The sequence below is a fragment of the Lipophrys pholis genome, assembly GCF_963383615.2.
Source record: "Lipophrys pholis genome assembly, chromosome: 1".
NCBI classification, from domain to species: Eukaryota; Metazoa; Chordata; class Actinopteri; order Blenniiformes; family Blenniidae; genus Lipophrys; species Lipophrys pholis.
The window spans coordinates 26827385-26850197 of record NC_137635.1 but is presented as its reverse complement, the minus strand read 5'-3'; the positions used below and the strand labels follow the sequence as shown (position 1 = coordinate 26850197).

The 22813-nt window shown below is 45.5% G+C and overlaps 1 protein-coding gene across 1 annotated transcript in view; it reads right to left on the bottom strand.

Annotated features, from left to right (window-relative positions):
- Positions 1–788: 788 nt before the first annotated feature.
- The window catches only part of colec12 (collectin sub-family member 12), a 44426-nt gene continuing 22401 nt past the window's right edge, over positions 789–22813 (bottom strand). Inside the window, exons 3-11 of the mRNA XM_080477570.1 lie at positions 20995–21117; positions 14934–15020; positions 4802–5845; positions 4139–4702; positions 3877–4019; positions 3674–3783; positions 3441–3583; positions 1803–1842; positions 789–1134 (exon numbers count right to left, since the gene is read on the bottom strand). Coding sequence (XP_080333696.1) covers positions 1823–1842; positions 3441–3583; positions 3674–3783; positions 3877–4019; positions 4139–4702; positions 4802–5845; positions 14934–15020; positions 20995–21117 — 2234 coding nt within the window. The 3' untranslated portion in view covers positions 789–1134; positions 1803–1822. The remainder of the gene's footprint in view (positions 1135–1802; positions 1843–3440; positions 3584–3673; positions 3784–3876; positions 4020–4138; positions 4703–4801; positions 5846–14933; positions 15021–20994; positions 21118–22813) is intronic.

Below are 22813 nucleotides of genomic sequence, written 5' to 3'. Positions count from 1 at the left end.
ATTGTGGGTAATGTTGTTGTCGTTCTTCTGCTTCTTCTTCTTCTTCTTGGTTTTACGGCAGTTTGCATCCATGTTTGTTGCATTACCGCCATCTGCTGGTTCTACCTCTCTATGTCATTCCCACCGCTCTATATTTTCCCCAATAACCCCGCTGCCTATAGGAACCTGCTTAGATATTTCCTGCCCCTTCCACTTCCCCCCCACACCAGTATCTCCTTCACTCCTCCTCCTTCCATTCCTTCTCTCCTCAATCCAGTGGCGGCTGGTGGAGTTTTCTCCAGAGGGGGAATAACTCCAAAATAGACATTTACACAAAAGCAAGCAAACATGTGTTAAGGAATCACACCAGTGTATTTACATAAATTAAAACAACAAAAGCAACATTATAATGTCATGTACTGTTCTATTTTTGGTACATACATTTTATATTATAATAATAATGATAATAATAATAATAATAATAATAATAATAATAATAATAATAATAATACCTGAATGAATCCATGCTGGGTCAGATTATAACGTCATGTACCAATTTGTCCTTTCTAATCATTTTCAAGAATATTTATAAAATATCTAAACAATTCAGATATTCATTAAAGCCTTTTACACTAATTTACTTTTTTTTTTAAATGTCATAAGATTTACGATGTAACCATGACTACTTATAAAGTACGTCTAAAAAATATTTTTGAACAGTTGTGGTAATGGAGGAAAGCAAAATAAAATATGATCTAGAGTTTAAAAGCTGACGACAGCATGAGAGAATATAAAATCATTGAATACACACAGTTCCTTTTGCATTTTATTGTGGTCAAAACCATCAGAGCTTGGTCATTTAAGTCAGATTACAAACGACTTCTCAGTCCTCAAGAATCACATTACTTTACAAAAGTCAATAAAAAGTCAATAATATGACGACAACTGATTATGCAATCATAAGCATGTTTAAGTTCATTGTTTTGGCATAATGAGACAACGATCTTACAATGACTATATTAACTAAAACATTGACATATTGTTAAGGTATATCTCATATGAAACACAGCGGCTCAGAAATGTCTCCTCTGTTCTGAGCTCCTCCTCGTTTTCTTCATCTTTTGTGTTGGAGCTTCCTTCTCTTCAGTTATGTGCCTGTGAAACAATTTACAAAATACTTCATTATAATGCTGAGATCTCTTTTATTTCACATTGATGATGCGGTGATGATGCAGTGATGATGCAGTGACGATGCAGTGATGCTGCAGTTATGTGGTGATGATGCAGCGATGATGCAGTGATGATGCAGTTATGTGGTGATGATGCAGTGATGTGGTGACGATGCAGTGACGATGCAGTGACGATGCAGTGATGTGGTGATGATGCAGTGATGATGCAGTGATGGTGCAGTGATGTGGTGACGATGCAGTGATGATGCAGTGATGATGCAGTGATGTGGTGACGATGCAGTGACGATGCAGTGATGATTGAGTTATGTGGTGACGATGCAGTGATGTGGTGACGATGCAGTGATGATGCAGTGATGATGCAGTTATGTGGTGATGATGCAGTGATGCTGCAGTGATGATGCAGTGATGTGGTGACGATGCAGTGATGATGCAGTGATGTGGTGACGATGCAGTGATGTGGTGACGATGCAGTGATGATGCAGTGATGATGCGGTGATGTGGTGGCGATGCAGTGATGCTGCAGTAATGGGACGGCTCTGTTGTAAATTGCCTCTAAACTAGAGACAAATCAGTCGTCATGTGACAAACACAAACGGTGGGCTCAGTTGGTTTGATCCTGCAGCTCCTCCTCACCTCGCTCATCGTCTCAGATGTCAATACACTGGGACGTCCACTGGAACAGACATGAACAGCATTGTTTTACACTGCAGACACACTCACAAGCTGATATGTACAGTTACAGCAAACTGACAAATTCTGAGAGAGAGAGAGAGAGAGAGAGAGAGAGAGAGAGAGACACAGACAGAGGGCGACACGCTGATTGAAACCTTTCTCACAGGTTTTAACAGATGTCATCACCTCATTCTGAACTTCTTTCCTTCTACATTTGAAGTGAAATCAAAATGTTGTAATTACTATTAAAGGAGCTGATCCCCTATGATCAAAGTGCAGGACTCCTCTTCACGGTCTCTTTTATTTTGGAACAACCTGTCTGGAGAGATCAGGCTGGCGGGATATGTTTCAACCTTCACTCTGGACATGCTGATAACTAGGGCCTGAGCACTGAAGGTGCAAGGACCCCATTGTATCTGAGGGAATTAGGGTCCGACCCTATTAAAACCGTATGGATTAGTATTATTATTAGTATTATTATTATTATTATTATTATCATTTGTCAACCCGAACTGACGCGTTTTTGAGGGCCTTAGCGTACATAACTTTTTGTGAAACTTTACATACTTGTCAGCTCCGATGAAAATTTCGATGATTTGAGGGAGTTACACATTGTGAAATGGTTCAATGGCGCCACCTGCAAAATTGGAGAAATGTCGCCCCAGAATCCTGTTTCACCGAGAGCTATGAAAATCGTCACACATAGGTAACAGGCCAAGACAAACAAAAAAATTATCTTACAGCAATACCGAAAACTCAGCAGGAAGTTGGGTATTTGGAGGAAAATGGCGGATTTTGGTGAATTTTTTTCACAAATTTTCTAGAGCGAACTCATCCCAGGAGGAAACTCCAACCTACTTCAACTTGGGCTCTTTGGAGAGAAAAGGGGTTGAATAGCAAAAGTTATCAAAATCTCTCGCAAAAGTTTTCGGGTGTGGCCGTGACCACGCCACAAAGTTTGTTTCGCCATGAAACAGGAAGTGCAGTGTAAATCGGCTGAAGGTCAGATCTGAGGTCAGATCGACCTCAGATCCAACACATTGCATTAGAGGTCAGTCCTTATCACAACCATATGATGACTCTCAGTTAGGCCTGTCACGATAATAAATTTTGCTGGACGATAAATTGTCCCCTCATCTCTCCCTCTCCTCCTCACGGGGTCTCATGCTGCTCTCAGGTGTTAAGAATTACACGTGTTTCCATAGTTTAATCCAGCAGTGTTTCAGCTTATTGATTTTGTGGTTTTTAGTCATTTTTCTTGATTTTTATGCTTCTGACTTCTGTCCTGTTGTCACCAGGTTTTAATGTACAGTAATGTTGAAATAATGAAGTGGATGTTTGAATGCAAAGTTCATGTAAACACCATTGCAATTTGTCACTTTGCCCTTTGCAGAAAGTATTTGTAAATGTTGCTGTCCCAATGATGAATATTTGCAATATACCGATAGAGTAAAATGCCTTGCTTATACTGTGAAACGATTACCTGTCACACATTGTAAAGGTAATGTTAGGGACAGGACTGGTCCAACGCGGTGCTGCTTTTGGTGTTTGATTGTATTATTTCCTATATTCAATACTTATTCTTGTAAAAATACTGACAGTCAGATGAACGTTCACAGATGAAACCGATGCGATCAGTGCAGTAGAAATCATTCCAGTTGGCGCCGTGGACGAGGCCTGCGCAGTCCTCGCCGTCTTCATGACCATGGGTCCAATTATCAGGCTGACCTGGCTTCCATTTCCTGGAACAATCACAAGGGAAATTACTTAAATTTCGAGAGGCTGGGATCATGTCAGACATCAACAGATACGTTCACAAATTTGTCACTCACTTATAAATGGGTAAACTCCCATCCACCCACTTCCAGACGTTTTCTTCTTCCCTGTCAGTCAGTCCCAGCCAGAAAAAACCTTTTTCTGTGATCGCATTTCTAATGAATTGCTAATGATGAAAGAGCATCAAAACCATTTGAATTCACTTTGTCAAATTTTTTGAAACAATACAAATTGTACAAATGTGTTGACTGTTATGTACCTGTTCCTCATTGTCATTAATAATGAGCATATGAGCTGACTTGTTTGTACAAAACTGGTTGGCCTCATCAAAGTTGAGTGTCTGAGCACCAAAGGAGAAGTAATAGCAGCTGTTTCCATACCTCCTGAACTCACTCATACAACCTGGAAAAGTTAATACAAACAATGTGACTCATTACACAAGTAAAACCACTGCAGGTGTTTGTTGGATGGCATAAGGTAGTGTTTGTAGAAAGACCTGCATAAAGAAGTGACTGACTCACCGAGTGATGGGGTGGGAGCTGCAGGGATCTTGACCTGCCGGGACACCGAGCCCTGTGCTTCCTCTGTGGTTTCAGATTGTTTAGGCTTCTCGGAGACCACAGTGGGCTGGGTGGGCTGACTTGGTTTTATAATTACTGGAGGTACTTGAGCTGGCAGTCCTTGTAGACCTGGTGGACCAGGGGGCCCAATCGGTCCAACAGGCCCACGAGGCCCCTCTAAACCTGCGGGTCCTGCTGCACCCCTGGGACCCTGTGACCCTTGTGATCCTGCCATCCCTGGCTGTCCATCCCTACCCGGAAGCCCCGGTAACCCAGGGTCTCCTTTCTCTCCAGGGTTCCCAGATCGACCTCCAGGTCCTCTCGATCCTTTAAATCCTGGAAGGCCTCGAGTTCCAGCTGTGCCTTTTGGACCGGCGATACCTGGAGGACCAGCCAAACCTTTCTCTCCTTTGGGTCCCACCATTCCCTGTAACCCTTTGTCTCCTTTATCTCCTTTAGGTCCAGACTGGCCTACTGGTCCCTGCGGACCTTTGTCCCCTTTGGGGCCCTTTGGACCTGGTGGACCTGAGTCAGAATGAAAGCACATGAGACTGCCTGTGAGTGAATGTGCAGGCCAAATAAAAAAAAAAGAGGCTCATGGAGAAATGTGCAGCTTTTTCTTACCTCTTAGGATGGTGAGGTTGGTAATGAGTTGTGAGTGCTTGCTGTCTATAAGCTTCATCTCCTCCATCACCATTGACAGGTTGCTGACCTCCTCATCCAGTCTGGCTGCCAACTCGTCCTGCTGGGTGCGCAGCTCTCTGCCGTCTTCCTGGGCCTCCGTCACAGTCATATTCAGTCCCACAAGCAGGTCTGTGTGGCGCATCACCGTCTCAGCACAGGACCTCAAGCTGTTCAGGTCCGAGCTGATGACACCAAGAATCTGAGCGGCAAAGCTCACATTTCCAGTCACGCGGTCCATGTCATTCTCTTGGCTGTCTAAGCGTGCTTCCATCTCATCAAACCTGGAAGAGGTGGTGTTATCATAATCTCTCTGCTGGTCCATAAGCTCACGTAATCTTTGGTCGTGACCCTCACTGACGGCTGAGGTGTTTTGGATTTGGCTGGCAAGAGTACTGAGCTGAAGTCCCAGGTCATCGAGAGCTTCTCCGTTGGACCTCGCCAGGGCTGAGTTGTTAGCTGCCAGCACTTGAAGGTTCTGGACCTTTTCTTTTAGCCACTCAGTGTCAACTCGCATCTGTTGGGCAGTTTGCTGCAGAACCTGATAGTCGTTTTTCAGCTTCTGAACCGCCTGACTTGCATCTTCAACAGTCTTCTGCAGCGTGGTGAGCAGACTCCGCTGCTGGGTCTGCGTAATGTTTAGGGCACTTATGCTAATCTGGTTCTGGCTCTGCTTTTTGACCTGTCCCTGGATCTCCGACTGAAGTTGTGCGGTGTCAGTTTGGAGGTGATCAATCATCCCACTGTAAGAGGCCAGGGTCTGATTGACCCCTCGTAGACAGGCAGTGTTGCTCTCCAGAAAACTCTGCAAGGAGACATGGCCATTCTGCATGTCATCTCCTGTGACCCGAAGTTCTTCAAGTATGTCACGGTTACTGGTTGTTCTAACAGCAATGTCGTTCAGCTGGTTCTGCAATGCCTCCAGGTCTGTCTTGAAGGTCTTGATTTCACTGGTGGAGTTACCTGATTTCTCTCCTGTCTGGTTATCTGGAAAGATCAAACCAAAACAAACTGTTACTCAAAGTAAAGAAATGTGATTTAAACAGAGTTACGTACGGGTGCAGTGACAATGTGAGTCACTGCAGCATTGAGTTTGAAGCCAAGAGCCTGGGAAAGATTTCTTGTGGCCTCAACATGGAAATGCTGCTCAATCATAAGTCAATAACATTTTCTTAGTAATATGATCATTTAGAGGGCCACACAGGGGTCTAGTGAGCACTATTTGGTTTCCAACCACATATAAACAGACATGTGTCTGAGGTTAGTTGGTGTGAATTTGAGCGAGTGCAGTCTCTGTATTCGTGCAGCGTTGGATAAAAGGGTAGAGACTAGCAGGGCTGTCAAACTCAGGTCCTGGAGGGCCACAGCCCAGCATGTTGTCCACATGTCCCTTCTTTAACACACCTGATTCTCATAATGGTGCCATCACTTAGTTCAACACGATGCCTGATTATGAGCCACTGATTGCAATCAGCCGTTTTGAAACAAGGAGACATGGAAAGCATGCAGGGCTGCAGCCCTTCAGGACCGGAGTTTGACACATGGGGACTAGAGGATGGATGAATGCTCACATAGAATTTTGGGTGGATTGACTTAAACAGATATTTGATGTAAAATTTGTAATTGTGGTATTTGTATCAAGATACAATATAAAAAATGCAAATTTGACCATTGAGTCATTAAATCATGCCTGGGATTTGTGCAGGTCGGAACCGTCCGTGAGGATCAGTGATGCAAAAAACTGGAAGCAGCGTTGAATGGGTCAAAATGTGCAGGACACCTGGCCCTTGAGGCCCGGAAATGAAAACTCCTGATGTATGTTATCTTCCATCTACGTGCCGGAGTGAGGCGGAGCGGGAGGGTAGAGTACAGCAAGGCGCACCCAGACCCAACTCTGTCGTGTGGTCCCACCACAGAAAGTACGGTTAAAATGTAGGCGTAGGCGGAGTTGTGAATGACGTGGGAACGCATCGAGCGAAGAACACGGAAGCGGCTGTCCAGCTCCCGCTGAATCTACTCCTCTTCTGTTACTGAGAGGAGTGTCTGCACTTTGTTGCAAGACCGGGATGTTGTGTCGCGCGCCAACATTTCAATATACCAAATTAACAAGACAACCAGTGACCGCAAAGCGGAGTATGTCAACAACAATGGGACGGTTTACGGCTGATGAAATATTTAAATATTGCGGGCAATACTGTGGGCGAGTCGAGAGTGGCAACCGTCACTACCAATCAGCAGACGGCTACGTTGTCACTCCTCCTCACAGACCCGTTCCTCAGTGCTAGGTACCTCAACGGAGGGGTGATGGAAACATCGGAGCCGGTGGTCGCAGGTTGTTTTTTTTTTACCATCCACAATTTTTTCGGTGGAACCATGCAAAAACCTGTCCCGCCTCACCCCGGCTGGGCACAAAAACTGTCGTTGGACCACAACTAAATAAACATGTCATATTTGGGGTCCGTTGGAGCATGAACAGGTTATGTAGATTGGACTCTGTTTCAGGCAGAGTTCATTGCGTTCATAAGTCACGTTTCCACCCCACAAAAAGTGCAGGGATGGAACAGGATGATCGGGTACGGTTTGGGTTTCCACCGCAAAAATTGTGGATGGTACTGAAATAACCGCTCCAAAGGTTGCCGCTTTACTGTCGCCCTTATGTTGGGGTACTCAGGACAACTGAAAGGGTCTGATTTTGAGGAGCCGTCTTCTGATTGGTCAGTGATTTACTACATGCCCTCAATGTTTTAATATGTCAGCTGTATGAATCCTCTGTTGTTAACATAATCAGCTTTGAAGATTCAAGATTCAAAGTGTTTATTGTCATGTGTACATTAAAGAAACGTGTTTCCCTGTACAATGAAATTCTTACTTTGCTACCCACACTGAACGCCACATAATTAAAAAACTATAAAAAAAAAAACTATAATAAACTTAAGTAGTAGAATTATAAACCTATACATCAAAACTGTGCAAAATACAAGTGATATATACAAGTAAATATGCAATATACAATTTAGGGGTGGAAATAAAAAAAGCTCCAGTCTGTACATAAACGTGCGAGGTAGTCAGCAGTAGATGAGACAGATGTGAACTGTACATGTGTGCATCTAAAGTGCAAATTCAGTGTAAATGAGAGTTATGGGGGGGCATGAATAGTCCATTGGACTCCTGCCAGCTGTTTAGGAGTCTGATAACAGAGGCATTTCACACTTCTGTACCTCCGGGCTGGGGGTAGAAGTGTGAACAGTCAGTGTTGGGGGTGAGTGGGGTCCTTGATGATGGCAGCAGCTGTCCTGCGGCCTCTGCGCTTGTAGATACTCTGCAGAGAGGGCAGTGGAGTCCTGGTGATCTCTGCAGTGGTCTCCACCACTCTCTGCAGGCGTTTGCGGTCCATGACAGTGGTAATGCCGTGCAACACGATGATACAGCTGGTCAGGATGGGCTCAACAATGCAGTTGTAGAAGTTGTTGAGGATCTTTGGGGACATGCCAAATGTCCTCAGCCTCCTCAGGAAGAATAGCCGCTGTTGAGCTTTCTTTACCAGCTGTGTGGTGTTGAGGGTGCAGGTGAGGTCCTCACTGATGTGGACCCCAAGATATTTGAAGCTGCTCACCCTTTCCACTTCCAGCTCCCAGATAGACAGTGGCTGATGAGAACTACTCTGCTTCCTCATGTCCACTATCAGATCCGTCATCTTGTCCATGTTGAGGGTGAGGTTGTTGTCATCACGCCATGTCACCAGACTGGACACCTCCCTCTTGTAGGCTGCTTCATCTCCGCTAGTGATACGTCCAATCACTGCAGTGTCATCCGCAAACTTCAGGATGGTGTTGTCCTTATGGGAGGCAACACTGTCGTGGGTGAACAGGGTGTAGAGGATGGGGCTGAGGACACATCCCTTAGGAGTGCCAATGTTCGTGATGATGCTGGCTGAAGTCCTGAGCCCAATCCTGACAGTCTGGGGTCTGCCAGTCAAGAAGTCCAAGAGCCAGTCACAAAGGGTGGGGTGAAGTCCAAGGGAAAGCAGTTTGTGGGTGAGCTTGTGGGGGATGACCGTGTTGAAAGCAGAGCTGTAGTCACTAAAGAGCATCCTGATGTAGGAGTCTTTATTTTCCAGATGGGAGAGGGAAAAGTGAAGGGCAGCAGCTGTGATGGCCTTCCTCAGTTCCTACTTTGCAGCTTTGTACTCGCTCTCATTGCCAGATGTAAATGCAGTAGAGCGAGCATGCAGTATGTGTCGTACCTGACTGTTTATCCAGGTTGGGTTGGAAAACGTCTTGACTTGTACGGTGGGTGCAATGTTGTTAACACAGGTGCAGATGTATCCAGTCACATACTCAGCATAGTCCTGTATGCTGACAGAAGAGTCATTCAGTGTGGCTGCAGCTCTAGATACATCCGTCTGTCCTAGCAAAACAGTCCTGGAGTGTGCCCTCAGTCTCTGGGGTCCAGAGCTTAACCTGCTGGTGGTGTCCCTCGGAGTGCACAATGGGTTTTGGCTCAGGGGGTAAAAATCCACTAAACTCAAACATTTTTGAGTTTGCACTGTCCAGTAGAGTCTGGCTGTATGCTAGCGGCTCACGAGAGTTGTGCACTGTGGTGAAAACAAAAAACACACAATAAAGAAGAAAAAGCCGGCATTTGAGAGCGGAGCGAGCCAACACGTCAACCACGGTGGGCACCATCTTGAACTTTGCACTGGTTGTTGTTTTTTGGGGGTTTTTTGCGGCGCAAATTTCACGTTGGTCCCGAAAGAGCAGACGCAAGGCAAGGACCAAGACCAGGACTCGGGAGCAGGCGCTACAGCCTTAACCAAACTGGGATCAGAGCTCGGAGGCAGCCGCGGGCGTCCGTCGGCCAGCTCGGAGCAGCTCCAGTGCACTACCGAGTCCGCTCGTCACTTCACGTCGCGTCGCTAGCCAGTGCTCCATTGCACGGGCCACCGCGTGTCCGCACACACTGACCAGCTCCGGAGCTCTGGTTCCCCGACACCGGAGTTCCGGAACCTGCCGGTGTTTGCGGACACGGAGCCACGGTGTGGGCGACGGCACCGGAGCCGATTGGCTTTGTGCCGCCGGAGCACTCTGGTGCACTTCCTTGGGGTGACGTCACCGGGGATGGCCGGCATTCGCTCTCTCAGAACCAACACGGAAGTTGCAGCTGCAGCTCTGTGGCTGCAAAAAAAAAATTACGTTTAGAAAACAACTAGTGCAAAGTGGAGTATGTAAACAACAACAACAGAGGATCATAAGGTCCAGATCTGCCACCCCGGCTGAGACTATGGTTGTAACATCACATATCTGCAGAGCTCACAACCCCACCTACATTTTAATCGTACTTTCTACAGTTCCATCGCTACACTTTTTGTGCTGTGGAAACGTGGCTATAGTGGACCATGTGGCTATTTTAATAAATAGTAAAGAATCTCAAGTTAGTCTTTGGCATTTTTCATTCTATAACCATGTAAAGGATTAAAAAACTGGGATTTCTCCAACATGTGTAAGAGACTTTTTTGTGCATCATGCGGTACTACATATGTGTGCTGAATTCCATAGTTCTAGGTTAAACGTGATGCGGGGTCTGTCTGCTGCATACAGAACACTACAGGACCAACATCTGTCTGTCAAAACATGTTCTTTCCTGTTGACAGCAGGTGGCGCAATCTCTGTGAATAGATATTGGCACAGGGGTTTGGTCAGGGAAGGTCATTTGTCAAACAGGTAAATGTTGAGGCCCATTGCAGCATGTGAAGCAGAGTCCCTTTCTGTTTCATGGTGAACCATGAGATTGTGGTGGTGCTGCTATGGCCACGCTCTTTGGCTTTTGTGGAAGAATTTTGATACCCTTTACATCGGGAAAGACTGTTGTATATACAGGCCAAATTCTAGGTCTCTTGGATTTACCCTGTAGGAGGAGTTCAACACAAGAATTTCACAGTTGATGCCAAAGGGCGAACTTCCTGTTGGGTTTAGCTTTTGGGTGTCATGACATTTTTGTGTGTCCTGATGTGCTTCATATCCCCACCAATTTCAAGGATGACATCATAAAGTTTGAGGCAGGGCTGTAGTCCGGTCTCGAGTTCAGACTAAAGCCGCTGTTGAGAGACGTGAGACGCTGTTTTTGTCGTCTTGGACTTGTCTCTGACTCCTTAGTAATTGACTCGGACTCGGTCATTGGATATTTTAATCATCTTGACTGAGTCCAACTCTGTTTTTAAACCTGGGAATTGACGCAAATCCACCACCACCGCAAGTCTCCACCTTCACAAAAGTCCCAGACTGGGTCTGGTACTCGCCAGCTCGTCCTCCGATTGGTGGGGGGCTCGGTGGAACAGACTGAAAGGCAGTTTTTTTTTTTGCTGCAAAACCCAGTTTAAGTAACAGCAGCTCCGTTTCACTGGACAGTGTATGGCAGTCAGACGTCATTTGGACACTCAATCTATGAAAAATAGAAAGCTCACAGCTTGCTGAAAGTCTTCTAACTTATATGTACAGTAGAACCTCTTACTAGGAACCCTGTGAGAACAGATAAATAGTCAAGCACAGAGAGGTTTTAACTGTTAACGTACCTTAATGAGGGACGGCCTCCTGCAGCACGGAGCTGTTGTGAAGTTTACTTCAGTCAAACATGAGGCCTGTGGACCAAAACCGGCCGCAAAAAGCTCCAATCCAGAACCCAGGAAACCACCAAGTAAGGTGGTTATACAGGATTTATATATACATATATTTTTACATTTCACTGTATTTTGTGTTGAATGTTTCATCAGTAAACACTGCTTGGATCTTGAAAAAAAAAGAAAGTCTGTACATAACAGATATGCCTTTTCTTTAAAAAAAAATATGTCGAGGTGAATAGTTTAATAAAGCAATGAAAAAGTTTTTGTTGTTTATTTGCACTCGCAAGGTTGTCACATTTTCAACACTTTATTCACAGTGAGGAAAGAACCAGGTTCTAGTTCTGGTCCAGGGCCAGATTTAGCACCAAACCTTTGTCTTTCCACTGCCAAAGCCCCGGCCTACCAGGGGTTAAACGGGTGCTAAGCCGGCCCCACATCGTTGCTGGGCCAGAGAGGAGCCAGAGAGGAGCCAGAGAGGAGCCAGAGCGGGACTTGACACGTCATCAGGTGGGGGCGGAGTTATCGCTGGAGGTATCGCTCCCTACAAGGTGGAAGAGAGGCTGAACTGGCTTTCTGAAATCTACAACTACCACGGAGCCCCGGAGTGGTTATAGAGAAAAAAATAATAACGCATGGGAACGATATAATAAGTCGCTCCCTGAAGTTAATAATACGAGGGAATGGGATCATTTCATCTGCGATCATGGTGCCGTGGGTCTCGACCTGCAGAGCTCCTCCGCTCTCAGTCAGCTGCGTCGATATATCATTTGGAAGAGGTTTTCCATTGTTGTTTTTTTTCAGGCTTTTCATGGTGACATCATTGTAACTAACTTCACTTTCATGTCTTGTATGGCGTTATGAGGTTGAGGTCTGCATGAGGCTGCAGGGGGCGCTCTGCTATGAGACGCCCCACTATTTTCTACCCACAGAACTTCTTCGTAATGAAGCCGTACTTTTGGTTCATCAGCAACTAAAAAACAAACTACATACTACTTTTAATGGCTTCATGTGAAAGAAAACTTTAATCAGTGTGTTTATGTAAGTTGCCATTGAAAACGGCAGTAGAGCAGCGTTCTATCATTCTACACTAAGTGAAAGGAGCAGAAATTCACTATGTAATGCTGAGATGTTGAAAAATAAGACCCAAGCTCATTCACGTATTATTATTATTATTATTATTATTATTATTATTATTATTATTATTATTATTTCCCTCTATGGCCACTCCGGGGCTCCGGACTAAATCAAGACGGTTGTGAAAAAACATCAATAGAGCGACGAGGAGACTCAATGTTTTCTGGCTCTTTGGTCTGCATCCGAGGTTCAGGTCAGACTAGATGGAGCGACCCGGACCGAACCACTGTTACAGTCCGTCTCCTCGTTCTTCTACGAGCGCTGTCAGCGACGTATCACGTTTTTTGGAGTGACGCAATGACGTGGCTCTCACTTGTCTCCATTAACGGTGGAAAAAGAACCGGTTCTTTGGCGGTGCTCATTTAAAAACCGGCCCTGGCACCGGCCCTGAACTTGAACCTGGTTATTGTGGGTGGAAAAGCCCTATAAGAAGAGTTGAGAATAATAAAATTTCTCTAATTTTGTGGTCATGAAAAAATATTTTTTTACTCTTGATCTCATCCGGACTTGGATTTGAGACTTGGACCTTGTGAACTTGGACTTGACAAGCCCCGACTTGGACTTGTCTTGGACTCGATAAAGGTGGGCTTGACTACAGCCCTAGTTTGAGGCCATGGTATTTAAAAATGTAATTCCTTAAACTTCCTCTTACCAATAGGTGGCGTTATGACGGTGAATGGACATTAGCATAGGAATGTGTGCCATCACATGGGAAGTTTGAGGGACATTGCAGCATGTGGAGCAGAGTTACACATCACTTCCTGTTTCATGGCGAACCATCAGATATTTATTGAGGTTCGAGTAACATTCTGATACGTTTTCATCAGGAAGGCCTGTTGTATATACTGACCAGATTTTAGATCTCTAGAACTTACCCCTAGGGCAGGGGTGGGCATTCCTGGTCCTGGAGGGCCGCAGTCCTGCATGTGTTCCATGTCTCCCTGCTCAAACACTCCTGAGTTATCATGATGAGGCTCTGCAGAAAGCTTGATAACGAGTCAATAATTGCTGTCAGCTGTCTTGATGTGAGGACACATAGAAACCATGTAGGACTGCGGAGCTCGAGGACCAGGAATGTCCACCCCTGCCCCGGGAGGATTGTGTTTCACGCGTTTGAAGCATAATGCAAAATGGCGGACTTCCTGTTGCATTTAGAGTCATATTTTTGTGCAGGTGAACGTGCGGCATAAAGGCTCCCACAAACCGATTTTCGGCCATCGGTGTCGTCAAAGCCTTCACACTCTTCATGACCGTACAAGATGAATTTAAATGATAATTTTCGCAGACTGTACAAGCTGAATCTCTGCCAACTTGTCGTCATTATGCAATCATGTTGGGCGCGGTTGTGGCACGGAAAGAGGGGCAAACTGCTGATGTCAACTTTGCAAAGAAAGCTCGAAGTAAGTACTTGTGAACATGTACGTCATGTCCCGCTACATTTCTATTGGTTTGCTAAAGCTGACATGATCGCAGCTGCCGCTGTCACCCCCCGAACTATAGGACACAGTCCGATAGTGGTTGTGGGCTTACGACTGATACCTCGGCCATACTAGAACTGTCCACAAAGCCCGACCAATTTGAGCCGCGACCACGGATTTCATGAACGATTCTCCCACGATCTGATCTTTGGTTTCAGATGGCCGAAAATCGCGCTGTTTGTGGAAGCTGTAAGTCTACACAGTTTCTTGGACATAGGTGAAACCTGTTAAATGTGTTTAGTTGTCACAAATGTATAAAACAATGTCAGGGGCGTTATGGAGTCATTTTACCAGACATGTGTGCAATGACCATAAAATCTAACATTTCTTTGCCACTTCTGACTTCTGTGCAAAGTTTCACCAGGTTTAAGAACATTAGGCCATCAGTTGCAGCAGTTTGCACAGTACCAGAAAGTAAAATAATAATAATCATAATTGCTTCAATTCCAAGCTCTGCTCGGGCTCTGATCCTAATTATCAGAAGAAATCCAATAGGGTCCTTGCATTTTCAGTGGTCTGACCCTAATAATGAAAGAAAATGAAAATGAGTATACACATTATATATTATATGTAAAGATTGCATATGCAAATATTGTATGGTAATTTCTATGATGCCTGTGTTTCATATTTGTTGACTTTACCCGTCTTCATTGTGTTTTCAAAGATTCGAGACAAGACAAGCTGCCTTTTCATTTAGTCAGCAGAACTGAGTCAAGCTTCTGGTTCTGCCTTCATCAGTCGTTCTTGTTATATGATAGAATTTGCTATCTATATCCTCAGACACAGTCATTGTGGTTAAACAGTGTTTCAGGTCATTGTTTTGTGACTTAATCTGGAAAATACAAACCTAGTTTCCTCAAATCCTTTTCCACAGCATCAATCTTGCCTCCATAGTTCTGCATGCCCGCTGTGACATTGTCCATTTTCTGGACCACTGGAAAAAGACAGAGAAAACGTCAGGAAATATCAACTGTACATATTAATCTTGTGGTTTCATGGAAAACATTATTGCAGAGATAATAAGACCATCACTGAAACGGTGCTGAAAACCACCTCCTATCAGCAGGGGGAGCTGTTGCATTCGTACCTCTGCATAGAAAAGCAAGTAAAGCAACATTTCTCAGCTACTAAAGCTCAACAAACTGAAAACCTTTCAGAATACATTTGCTGATCCACACAGAGCTCAGTTTCATTCATAAATTCCACTTTTGACACCAAACAACATGAAACATATAATTAATACCACACACGGCACCATGGTTCCCCTTTTTCCTCTGCTTTACTCTGAAATGACTCTTCCAAATGTTTGTTTTTCTGTCAGTGTGACTAAACTGGAAAAAAACACAGAGGAATAACATGCTGAATCACAGAAACATGATTTAAAGAGTCAGTTGGAGCATGCATGTTGAGGTCATATATAAAATAAAAATATATGCACTATTAGCCTTCCCTCTTGAACATAAACATACCACTTGTTACTTCCAGTCTCCCGACATTATAATGGAAAAGCATCCTCAGTTACAGCTGTTCAGTCATTTGAATGAGGCTGAACCTCCTGGTTGTCGGCATGCTGTGAGCAACACTTAACACGGGGCTTATGTGACCATAAACAACGTAAGAGACAGAAAAGCAGAGCAGAACTACACCTACGGTGGTTCCTTTTTAAAGTCTTCTGGACTCTCACAGCAGTTTGTCAGTCAATGGTGGTTCACGAAACAACAAATTGCTACCGAGCCATAAAATCTCCTCTACGTTGTTAAGCCAGGGCTCATCTGGTAGACATTAGAGCCTAACCATCCACATCACATGGACTCGACCCCACCACAGACCCCGACCTTGAAACCTGAAAACACTCCTGACAGCACTTACAAAGCAAAGCCATGTCCTGACTTAGAGCTGAACCCAGAGACGTGTGAATAAAGTCTTCTACGATTGGATGAATGTGCTTTTAGATGTCTGTGGAGGACGCACGACAACTAAAGGTTTTTTTGGTCTATTATAACAGGTTTCCTATGATTGATTATAAATGTTTGATGTCATGAATGTACAGAGCACATCCTTACTATGCTGAAATACATTTGTTGTCACGTTTCGCAGGTGTATACTGCTGGGTTTGTTTTTGTTTGTGTGCGTGGGCGTAGGTGGAGCGGACGGAGGAGGATGCTCACCTGAAACAGATGATTGAGGCCAGTATTTAGGAACCGAGTTTCCAGGCTCTCATCGCCAGATCGTCACGTTTACCCCCGCGGTACTTTGACTCGGCCCCTTGAGCTTTTTGTATGACAGTTTGTTTTTCGTATTCTAAGAGACTGGGAGTTATCTGTTTTCTACTCTCCTGTGCAGTCCCTGTGTGCCCCGCTCTGTCCTGCTCGGGAGATCCCCCCTCCACAGACCAGGAGGAGATCGACCTGGGGACCGTCCCTCCTGAATATCACCATCTGAGAGAGGTGTTCAGTAAGCAGCGGGCTACCTCCCTTCCCCCTCAGCACCATATGACTGTGCCATTGAGCTTCTTCCAGGGGCGCCTCTTCCCTCGAGCCGTTTGTATAATGTGTCCCGTCCAGAGAGGGAGGCCATGTAGAAGTTTCTTTCACGAGTCTCTCGCCGCGGGCCTGATCTGTCCCTCATCTTCATCCTTGGGCGCCGGGTTCTTTTTTGTGGCTAAAAAGGACGATACCTTACGGCCATGCATTGACTTCCGAGGTCTCAACAATATCACGGTGAAGAATAAGTACCCCCTGCCTCTGATGGACTCCACCTTTCAGCCGCTCCATGGCGCTACAGTGTTTTCCAAGCTGGATCTCCGGAACGCTTATCACCTCATTCGGGTCCATGAAGGTGATGAGTGGAAGACAGCATTTAAGACTCCCCTCGGGCACTTCGAGTATTTAGTGATGCCGTTTGGATTCACAAATGCACCCGCGGTGTTCCAGCACTTGGTCAACGACGTGTTGCGGGACATGGTGAACAGATTCATCTTCGTGTACTTGGATGACATTTTGATCTTCTCTCGCAACCAGGAGGAGCATGTTCTACACGTTCGAGCAGTTCTACAGCGTCTTCTGCAGAACCGGTTGTTTGTTAAAGCAGAGAAGTGTGTCTTCCATGCGACCTCCGTGAGTTTTCTGGGGTACATCATTGAACGGGGGCAGGTGAAGGCGGATCCGGACAAGGTTCAAGCGGTGGTGGTCTGGCCCAGACCAATGACCCGTAAACAGTTCGCCAACTTTTACCGGAGGTTCATCAGAAACTACAGCAAGGTCGCAACCCCCCTCACTCAACTCACATCCACCTCAACCTCTTTTCTGTGGACACCGGCGGCCGAACAGGCATTTTGTAGACTGAAACAACTGTTTACTCAGGCTCCGGTGCTGTGCCATCCTGACCCCCTCAGACAGTTCATTGTGGAGGTCGATGCCTCGGACTCTGGCGTGGGTGCGATATTATCCCAGCGTGCCGAGGATTCTATAGTGCACCCCTGTGGCTTTTTTTCAAGACGCCTCACTACGGCTGAACAGAACTATGATGTTGGTAACCGGGAGTTGCTGGCGGTGGTGCTGGCATTGGAGGAGTGGAGGCACTGGTTGGAGGGTGCTTCCCAACCGTTCGTGGTCTGGACGGACCATAAGAACCTCTCCTATCTTCAGACCGCGAAAAGGCTAAACTCTCGGCAGGCGCGCTGGGCGTTGTTTCTGGGACGGTTTAACTTTACTCTCACTTACAGGCCAGGATCCCGAAACACAAAGCCTGACGCCTTGTCCGGGCAGACCACCGTCGAGAAGACTGAGGCGGAGCCAGAGAACATCCTCCCCTCCACCTGCATGGTCGCGTCCTCTTCCTGGGACATCGAGAGTCAGGTCAGACGTGCGCTACTCACTCATCACGATCCGGGTAATGGTCCGACTAACTGTCTCTTTGTTCCTGAGCCTATGAGGTCCAAGGTTCTTCAGTGGGGGCACTCTTTCAGATTAACCTGCCATCCTGGTTTTCAACGAACCCTTTCCTTCCTGAGACAACTGTTCTGGTGGCCCTCCATGTCTCAGGACACCCGAACCTTTGTGGCTGCCTGCGCCATCTGTGCCCGAAGCAAGGCATCCCACCAACCTCCTGCGGGGCTGCTCCATCCATTACCCATCCCTAGCCGACCCTGGTCCCATATTGCCGTTGACTTTGTGACTGGTCTCCCCCCGTCCGAAGGGAACACGGTAATAATGACTATTGTGGACCGCTTCTCCAAGTCTGTGCATTTTGTCCCTCTCCCAAAATTGCCCTCAGCTATGGAGACAGCGGATCGGATGGTCAAGGATGTTTACCGGCTGCACGGGATCCCCCTGGATGTGGTGTCTGACCGTGGCCCGCAGTTCACGTCCCAGGTATGGAAGGCTTTCTGTAAAGCTCTTGGAACATCTCCCAGCCTCTCCTCAGGGTACCACCCTCAAACCAATGGTCAGACGGAGAGGACCAACCAGGACCTGGAGACTGCACTGCGGTGCATGACGGCATCTTCCTGGAGCTCACAGTTGCCTTGGGTGGAGTACGCCCACAATTCCCTCACCTGCTCTGCCACGGGTATGTCCCCGTTTATGGTGGCCCTGGGTTACCAACCCCCCCTGTTCCCCACCCAGGAGGAGGACGTTGCCGTGCCCTCAGTGCAAGGCCATCTTAGACGCTGCCGTCTGGGTTTGGAGGGAGGCTAGGGCCGCCTTGGTTCGATCGTCGGCTCGCAACAAGAGACTGGCTGACCGTCGGAGGTCTCCCGACCCCTCATATCACTCCGGACAGAAGGTATGGCTCTTCTCCCGTGACCTCCCACTCCAGGTGGAGTCTCGCAAGCTGGCGCCTCGATTCATCGGTCCTTTCGAGATCGAGGAAATCATCAACCCGGCTGTGGTGAAGCTAAAGTTGCCAGCATCCTTAAAGATCCATCCTTCGTTCCATGTCTCTGTTGAAACCGGTTCACTCTAGCCCTTGTTTCTATTTAAATTAATTTCAGATTCAAATAGAAAAAAAAAAAGGTTGCAAAATGTCATTTCAAGAGAGTGAATATAAAATCTGTGATGTTTATGTGAATGTTGGTCACTTCATGTTGCATCAATTCCACATCAACATGGTGTGAATGTTACCAAATATTTAGAGGTGAAGACAAAGTGACAAAGCGATCAGCTAAAGGTTTGTTTTTTTAATTTTTGGTTAGTGACAAATGCTTACATTTCTCTTTATATTGAAAGTTTATACAGACACTTCCTCATTTCACCAGGAAAACTCTCTTTAGTCATTTAGACAAAATTATTATTTTTAATATTCAGACAAAATACAAATAATCTGTGACTGTTAAGACTGAATCATCAACAATGTTCTGATCCTTAAAGTCTGAAAACCTGCTAATTAGAATTACCTTCTTTTCTGCTGCCTGATTTAGACACAAAACTCTGAACAAACTAAGGCTCTGTTTAAATGACGTTTCATGTGACAACACCTAATCCGCTAAAACAAAGTAGTGTGTTTCCACTGCAGCAGCGGACAGAGACAACAATGTAGTTAGTATTCCGGGCCAGTGGGGGGAGCTGTTGCTTGATTTTGTAATGAAACTACAGAGACGTGTGCAGAGAACAAAACACTATAAACGTGAAGAAAATGGAGAGAACCTGACATCCGTATGGACTGATGACACATCGGATGATATCAGGGAGAGTCTCAACTATTAAACTAGTGATCTGGACCATAAAACTAGAATATGGACCGCGAGTCGTACCACTACGGGTCGTACCACTACGGGTCGTACCACTACGGGTCGTACCACTACGGGTCGTACCACTACGGGTCGTACCACTACGGGTCGTACCACTACGGGTCGTACATGTTTGTTTACAACTGGATGAGCAGGAGGGAGGGGGAGAGATGTGCAGTAACAGGCTCTGTAGCCTCCATCAGTCTCTGCAGGAGGAATTTGTGCCGTGAAAGAATCTTTCCACCTTGAGAGCCGGATTAAAAACTTTGTGGATACAGTGCATCAGAACACTGGAGCCATGTAAACGGACCCCCCCAAAAGTGAAGAAAGTTTTGCGGATACACTCTAATTCGTTGTCGTGTAAACGGGGCCTTACACATACAGATGACCATGAAAAGTCGCCGGGTCCTTTGTTATCGTTTTAATTGAGACTTTCTGATTTGTCAAACTTTGAAGAAGCCTTTAGGCCATCACATATATTCTGGAACTGTTATTGCACTAATTGTTTTACACTAAAAGGTCAATAAACATAATGAAAAGTGTGTGTTTTAACATAATAATTCAGTTTTAACTTCCACTTTATCAAGATTTTTCCCAACAATATAAAGTGATTTCAGGAAAATGTCCCATTTCTCGTGCTGCTGCCCCAAACTCTGCCCAGAGGAATCCTGTTATTAGAGTGTGACCCACTGACTTCCCGAGCAGCAAGACGAGGTCGCAAGTCCAAAGACTGTTTCATGAAAAAATATGTAAAAAAACAACAACAAACAGACGAATCTGAAAAGTTTAAGAGTTTTTTTCCAAATATATTATCAAAGAATCTTACATCTTAAATTTAAAAATAGCATTTATTTTAAAGCTTTTCTGTATCCGAACAACTGACAGTGAAGGACTTTTACACTTTTACAACCTCATTGTATTTCTTCATCACATCAATGAAAAGGTTCTTACTCATTGCGACTTTATTATATGAAGCCATCAAGAAATCAAGTAAACATTTCATTGGCCACACGCTGAGAGAACTGAGATGATGATAACTTAATAAAATATGATTTTGTTATCATTCCAGAGTTGCAGAGTCTTTTATTCTGGGGGAGTCCTGTTCTTCACGTCACAGCCACTGAATTCAGAAAACTTAATCATGGCCCTTTTCAAATCAGTAAGTGAAGTGTTGACTCACCTTTGTATCCGAGCACAGCCACTGCGATCGTGAGCACTGCACAGAGCACATAGAGGAGTCCAATGGCTGCTCTTAAAGCCCAGTCATTTTTACACTTGGTACACTCGGTTCCCTCCTGAATTCCTGTAAAAATGAAACAAGGTCTGTATCACGATAGTGCACAGCACAAAGCCTCCCTGATTTCTGGGAAATTGTCACATTTTGGGAAAAGAGCTCTTGTTCTCGTATTGTGCAACTGAAGAAGAGAGTTCATAAAAATGACTCAAAGCTTTTCCGACTAAAAGTCGACTCATGCTGGATGTTTTTTCTTTCCATAACTAGACCTGCACTGGGACATACTGTGCTTTTCTTCTGCCAAGTATGAAGAGAAAACATTTGGCCTCATGAAGTGGAGAGACGACCTGCTACGAAACGGTGAAAACAGCTCACATGTGTTCTCCAGACGACAGAGGAACCAAAACACAACTCAGCCATCAGCCCCTCTCTGTCATGACTCAGCCCGTCCTATCTGAAACAGCAAAGCAGTGAATGTTGTATTTCAACATGTTCATCAGAATTTCCTACAAAGCACTAAAGATAAATGCGCCTGGGTTTTTAAAACCAAGTCCAGAGAATTTGGGACCTATGGCGCTGAAAGAGAATACACTGACAAGTCAACTACTAAAGAACATCTGCACATTCTAAACTGGAACGGGCACTCGGTAGAGAGCATACCTTCGCCAACGCCACATGTGTTTGTTGAACCAAGTTAGCATCGCTACCATGTTAGCCATTAGCTCATATCGATGATGACTAGCCTCTCAGATAGCAACATCAATTTGCGAAACACTGAGCGGGGGCACACAGATAAGCCACTACCCAAGTCAATGTGCTCACTCGAGTGTTTGTAGATACTTGCCGAACAAGAGATATTAGCCGCAAGTTGCGGAGCTTCTGTGCTGCAACCCTTGAATGACGGCTCACCGCGGAGCTCAGTGTGTCCACAACCGAGGAAATACCTTAGCTCTCCTGGAGCTGGTCAGTCTCAAAATCGAATCGTTTGGTCCTTAGGTGATGATAAATTATCCCTGAAGATTTCATGCAATTCGGGTCAGTAGTTTTTGCGAAACGATGCATACATACATACAAACCAATAAATACATACACGTGGACAAAAACATACTTAGTTGGCAGGTAATTATTCCTGCAACATGGTTTCAAAGAGTTGGGACGGGACAACACAGACTGGAGAATGTGTCTCGTGATAATATTTATAAACTACCAGGGGTGGCAAACTTTGAGCCTGTGGGCCAAAACGATGGACGGCATCTCAAAACTTAAAGTTATCAATGAAGACAATTACTGCCATGTCGCAATAAAAGTAACTTCTGTTCCTGATTCCTTGTGAATCACACAGTTTAGCCTTGGTCTCACTGCAGTATGTGCCAGAGCAGGCCAGGAGGCTTCATGAATCAGAAATCTCCACAGGTTGGATCGGAAATTTCAGATCCGTGAATTATATTGATTATCAGAACCCGATCCCGATACTGGATCGGATCGGCTCCACCCCTCTTTAAAACTGTAACAGTCGGTCCGATGAATAAGTCACATCACACATTCTCACCTCCTCACACACAGAATCCTTCTTAAAATCCTAAGACGTGAAGACTTGGAGGAGAAGAGTCTTTATCAGGCCGTCCTCGGCCACTGGACATCATGTGTAGGTCAACATTTTCCACCGTGGGGAAATGTCACACAGCTGGAGCGGCATCTCCACCTGATTCCTCCCAACAAACAGGTCACGAGGCTCGGCTCTGTTACCCGGAACAAGGGGGGGCTG